Here is a 6,237-nt window from a genome sequence, read left to right on the forward strand (position 1 = left end):
ATGTTACAGGGAAAGGGCCCACTGTTTGTTCTGGCTGCCCGGCTATCTTACACCTGAAATAACCACACAGAAATTCTATTAATTAAATTACTGCTTGGCCCATTATCTCTAGCCTTTTATTGGCTAATTCTCACATCTTGATTTATCCCATTTCGATTAACCTTTATGTCACCATGGGGTCGTGGCTTACTGGAAAAGATTCAGCATGTCTGACCTGGTGTCTCCATGGCAGCTCTCTGACTCTTATTTTCTCCCAGAATTCAGTTCTGTCTTCTACCTAAGTTCAGGCAAAGCAGTTTCTTTATTGATTAACCAATGAAAGCAACACATAAACAGAAGGACCTCCTACCTACACCATTTCCCCTTTTCTGTTTAAACAAAAAGGAAGGCTTTAACTTTAACATAGTAAAATTACATATAACAAAACAGTTATCAAGCAAGAATTACAGTTACAATATTTATACCTATTTTATCTTTTATCATAAAAAAGGAAAACTATAACTATCTATTCTTCAACTCTTATCAAAGATAGGATATAATATTACCTATGTAAACTGGAAGTAAGCAACTTCCAAAACTCTAGAAATGACAGAGACATCTTGCTGCCTGTACAGTCACCCAAAGTTCTTCTGTACCACTGGGGCATCCATCTTCAGCCTACAGGTCCATAGTATCCAGCAGACATTTCCATGAAGCAGCAAATTTTAAAGACAGTTCAGTCACTTTCTTTTGTGTCCTTCAGAATGTCTCACAGACTCTTTTATGAAACAGGAACCCTGAAGTATCATCTCATCTTCAGACAAGTTCATCAGTCATCTCTTTATGGGTTCTTCATGTCCATTTTATGCATCAGTCCAAGCAAGAGAAGTTTTTTGTCCAAATGGCTAACCAACTCCATAAGGAGCCTCTTTGATGACCATCTTTCTCTTGAAGTAGATTGGTGCTGCCAGGAGCAGACATGTCTCATTGTCATGAGAAGTTCTAAGTTACTAAGGCATTTTAAATGCCATATTCTTTGAAAGATATAAAGAATGCCTATCTAACTAAAATATATCTTAGTACATCTAGAAAATTTAACATGACTACAAACTTAACTATTATCGATGATTATCATTAACAACCTATATTTTCTAATTATACATTACATTTTAAATGAACTACACCATCACAATACTTTAATCAAGATTAGAAATACATACACTTATAACAAAATTGACCTTAAGTTTGTATCAATAAATCAAGATTTATACCAATGCAAATTATTCATATCTATATCATAGCTCCCTTTAAATGTAAAAGAATATTTATAAACAATATTTGGGAATATGGGCATAGTTTTTCTCTCCAAACTGCTTCGTGCTGTATGGGAGCATTATTAATCAGGTTTTTCATGGTGTATCCTGTATGCTAGGTTCATCTCAATCAGCAGTTGAGTGAAGTAACTTTTTAAGGGTGTTTACAACACCTTTCAGGAGGGCATGGTCTGCCATACCATATTGGTCTAGAAGCAATCCACAGGGTCTCATTCTCTGAAAACAAAAGAAGAACCTCTTTTCCAAAGCATCATATCCTTAGACCCAAATTCTGAGACCATTATGCTTTTATAATAATGTTCATGGTGGTTTAGCCTAGCAGCTCATACAATGAAATGTCTCTGCACTTAGCTCCTTCACAGTTGAAAAAAATTAAACAGAATAATATACAGAATCCAGAGTCTCTGTGAATTTTTCATTTTTGCCTGGCTTATTTTTCTTTACTTCTTTTAATCTATGATAATCTGTACACTGTCTCTTTTAAGACTTTACTCCCTCCTTTTTTATTTTTTTTTATTTTTTTTTGCTATCATTGGTTATTTTTTTTTACTCCCTCCTTTTTTAAAGCATTAGCTTTATTTTATGACTCTCTATACTCTTTTTCTTCTCTCTCCTAAGCTTATGTATACCCATCCAACACTGTGACCCATTTAGAGGTATCAAGGGAGGAAAGTATTTTCTGAGAAAGGAGAATTATTGGGGAAAGGAATGGCACCAGCATGCAGTGGTGGAAGGAGGTAGAGTAATGGACTGACAGAAGTGGGTCAACCAGAAAAAAGGTGAAAAATGCTATAATGAAAAGTCTATTACTTCGCACACTTATTTAATACACAGGGAAACTGTTTAGTATATATTATATAAGAGAAGAAACTCTTTGCAATAAAAATAAAAAGGTAAACCATCCATTAAAACTATTTCCTAAGATTTCTTGATATGTCATAGAATGTACCCAAAAGAAAGTAAAATATAAAGATTTGTTACTAATTTTAAAGTTCAAAACAAATTAATAAGAGTAAAGCAAAATTATGTGTGTATATTAAAGTAACCAATGTGATTCCCATGGGCCATTTAATTGCTTCCTCCACATAATGAAGGGACAGAAGCTATAGACAGACTCCTGGGAGAAGTCTCTAGCACTTCATAGGTCTGTATAATTTCCTCCAGATCTGCATGTGGGTATGAAACACAAATACAAGTTCATACTGCAGTTTTGAAGGAATGAACTTCAGGCCATGCTTCAATGATCAAATCTTTTTTCAGTGATAATAGTTAACATCGGACCAGAGGATTAGATAGGAGCTTCAGAATCGGTGAGAGAAAATATTCAAAGATAAACATTAGACTGCTATAGTTTTAAATTGTAAACTCTGTCTTGACATTTTTGCTGATATCTCTTATTCAGCCTTACAGCTAGACTTTACAAAATATGTGGCAGTGGCGACATTTTCATAATATTACCTATAAAGCAGAAATAAATTATGGTTAATTTAGACATTGATCTATGTTAGTGTTCATTCTTCTAATTTCTCTACACAGAGAACTTAAAATCATTTGAATACAACTAGGAAAGCATGTACTTGTAATCATATATAAGCATCATTCCATTGCTGACTTTATATAAGACTAAATGTTTCTCCACAAGAAAATGGTAAAGGGTGAATATACAGTAAGAAGTATAATTTATGTCAAAGCAGGGGCAGATGTAGCCACTCTGAGTTGTTGAAAAAGTGAAATATCTTCAGTAGTTTTCTAAAACTAAGTTCTAAGTGAGTATAGACATTTTCACCATAGGCAATTTATTGATTGCTCTCATGTGATATGCAAAGTTAATATTTAAAAAACTGACATGAATGACACCAATGTTTTATATTTAGAGTATGTTTGTCTGTTATATTTAGAATATGGTTCTATATCACAGGAGGCAATAAAATAACCTCAAAACATATAAATAACAAGGAAAAGGAAAAAAGTCCTTGTTTAAGTGACAAAATACACTTGAATGAATGAACAGAGACCTGTTTTAGTGTTTTTTCTGAATTCATATCATTGAGAGGGGATAATAAGTGCAATCTAACTATTTAAATTGGTTGTTGGCAGGTGACAAATGTCAAGTATTAAACTTAATTGAGTTCAGAGGTTAACTGGAAGATATATTTATTTGTTGTTCATTTATTTTGTTTGTTAATTAAAATATATACAAAACATTTTTCTTTTTTATTTAAATTTTATGCAATATATTTTGATGTTTTTCCCTCCTTAATTACTCCTAGATCCTCTCTACTCAACCAACTTTATATCTTCTCTCTCTCTCTCTCTCTCTCTCTCTCTCTCTCTCTCTCTCTTTCTCTCTATCTTTATCTCTCTATCTCTTTGTCTCTCCCTCTCTCTCATTCCTTCTCAAAAAAATCTCACCAAAGGAAAACAAAACAATCAAAATGTAATAGAAGAAATATTTGAGAAAAATCTCACAAAGACCCTGATGTTCTTTGTGTATTGTCCAATTCCTCCTGTAAATGGTAGACTTCATTGGAGAAAAGTAACTTTTTCTTTTCCCGTGTGTGCCATTTACAGATTGTGTCTTGTTTAGAAGTTTAGGCCTGCATCTACTGTCCCATCTTCATTTTAGGGCCCCTTCTGGCTGTAACTTTTGAGTGCTGACATAGTCTCTGTGAGTTCGCATGTATATCAGTCTTGTTGTGTGTGGAAGATACTGTTTCCTTAGAGCAACCCATCTCTTCTGGGTCTTTCAATCTTTCTACATTTTCCACATAGTTTCTTCAGCTCTATGAGGAGAGGTTTAATGGGAACATCCTGTTTAGGAGAAGGTTCTCCAAAGTGTTTCACTCTCTGCACACTGATGAATACCACTTTTAAATGTATTACCTTTTAGATTTAATAGCATGTGACCTTATATGTAGCAAACACATTAAATTGGCATTCAAAGTCAAGAGCTTGGTTGAGAATCTTTCCAAAAAAATATTCATACAATTAATGTTTATATTGTGTGTTTATATTTCTCAATTTCATTTTCATTATTTTAATATTCCTTTTCTTTCTCATTGCCACAGAACATCAAGTGGCTGGAATATGACGATGAAAAACAGGACAGAAGTAACACAGTTTATCCTCATGGGACTGACCAATGACCCAGGGCTGCAGCTTCCCCTCTTTATCACCTTCCTTTTCATATACACCATCACCCTGATTGGGAACCTGGGGATGATCCTGTTGATTTTCTTGGATTCTCGGCTTCACACTCCCATGTACTACTTCCTTGGTAACTTGTCCCTGGTTGATTTTGGTTACTCTTCAGCTGTTACTCCCAAAGTCATGTCTGGGCTCCTAATAGGAGACAAGATCATGTCTTACAATGACTGTGCTGCTCAGATGTTCTTTTTTGCAGCTTTTGCCACTGTGGAAAATTTCCTGTTGGCTTCAATGGCCTATGATCGCTATGCAGCAGTGTGTAAGCCCCTACACTATGCTTCCTCCATGAACACAAGTGTGTGTGTGTCTCTGATCATGGCCTGCTATGTTCTTGGTTTCTTGAATGTCTCAGTCTACACTGGAGATACATTCAGTCTCTCCTTCTGTAAGTCTAATGTGGTTCATCATTTTTTCTGTGACATGCCAGCAGTCATGGCTCTCTCTTGCTCTGATAGACATGTAAATGAGCTGGTTCTTATTTTTCTAGCTAGCTTCAATATATTTTTTGCTCTCATAATAATATTAGTATCCTATATTATAATTTTTATAACGATCTTAAAGATGCATTCAGGAGCAGGACATCAGAAAGCTTTATCTACTTGTGCCTCCCACTTCACTGCAGTCTCTATTTTCTATGGGACAATAATATTCATGTATTTGCAGCCCAGCTCTAGACATGCAATGGACACTGACAAAATTGTGTCTGTGTTCTACACCATGATCATCCCTATGTTGAATCCCCTAGTCTACAGCCTGAGGAACAAGGAGGTCAAGAGAGCATTTATGAAAATAGTTCTGAAGAAAAAATAATCATTATGATTATAACATTATATGTTTTGTGGTATAGATGATTTAAATTCATTTTTATCAGATCTCATGCTTAATTGTATTTAATAATACTAGTTCAATATCTGACTTCTCATCATGCCCTTGCATATCATTTTCTTTCAAGAATCAGAAAACTTTATATTTAGAATTGTAATACATCAATACAAATATTTTATATTTTTTGAGTTTGATGTTTCAAAAAGAGTCATTTTATCATTATTATGTAATGATTTCTTTTTGCTTTCTCTTTTTCATGTATTGTTATAGTTAATCTTTTTTGTCAACTTGACTGGAGTCTTAATCTCATTGAAATATACTTCTAGGGATGTCCACTAGGATGTTTCAATGTTTTCTGCATTTTGTTTTATTTTTATTTTATTTTTACTTTTTATTGTAGTTGTTATGAACTTCCTTGTTAACCTAAATACTTATATTTATAATTAGTATATAAAATAAGAAAATGGCTTTTACCTTATTTTTCATGACATCAATACAAAAAGAAATATTTCTCTATTCTACATGTCGACTGTCAAGATTCCAAAAATTCATGACATAATTTAGTTGAGTCAATATTTTAATGTTATGTGCCATTCCTTCTTGTAACATATTTCTGCTGTGCATGTTTTCTGAAACACTAATCATCTGAAGACATTTCATCCCAAATGTATATCTACAAGGGACTATTTAAAATAACTTAATCTTAACAGCCGATATTTCAATGTCATCAGAAATCAATGCAAAAGGTCCTAATTGATATTAAACAAACCAATAAATATGCCAGCATCACAGAAATGCAAATATAGTATTAAGTAATTCAGAGACAGCTCTTGACATTTAAAGGTGATTTGTCCTGATTCACCCAAGACATCAGCAATGTTTTTAAGGCTGA

At 33.6% G+C, this 6,237-nt stretch overlaps 1 protein-coding gene across 1 annotated transcript; it reads left to right on the forward strand.

Moving 5' to 3' along the window:
- The first annotated feature begins 4,400 nt into the window (after positions 1–4,400).
- LOC106143877 (olfactory receptor 5B3-like) lies at positions 4,401–5,330 on the forward strand. The gene has a single exon (XM_013348031.1). The coding sequence runs from the start codon at positions 4,401–4,403 to the stop codon at positions 5,328–5,330; it is 930 nt and encodes a 309-aa protein (XP_013203485.1).
- The last annotated feature ends 907 nt before the right edge of the window (positions 5,331–6,237 follow it).

Source organism: Microtus ochrogaster, chromosome 8 (assembly GCF_000317375.1).
Source record: "Microtus ochrogaster isolate Prairie Vole_2 chromosome 8, MicOch1.0, whole genome shotgun sequence".
Classification (NCBI taxonomy): Eukaryota; Metazoa; Chordata; class Mammalia; order Rodentia; family Cricetidae; genus Microtus; species Microtus ochrogaster.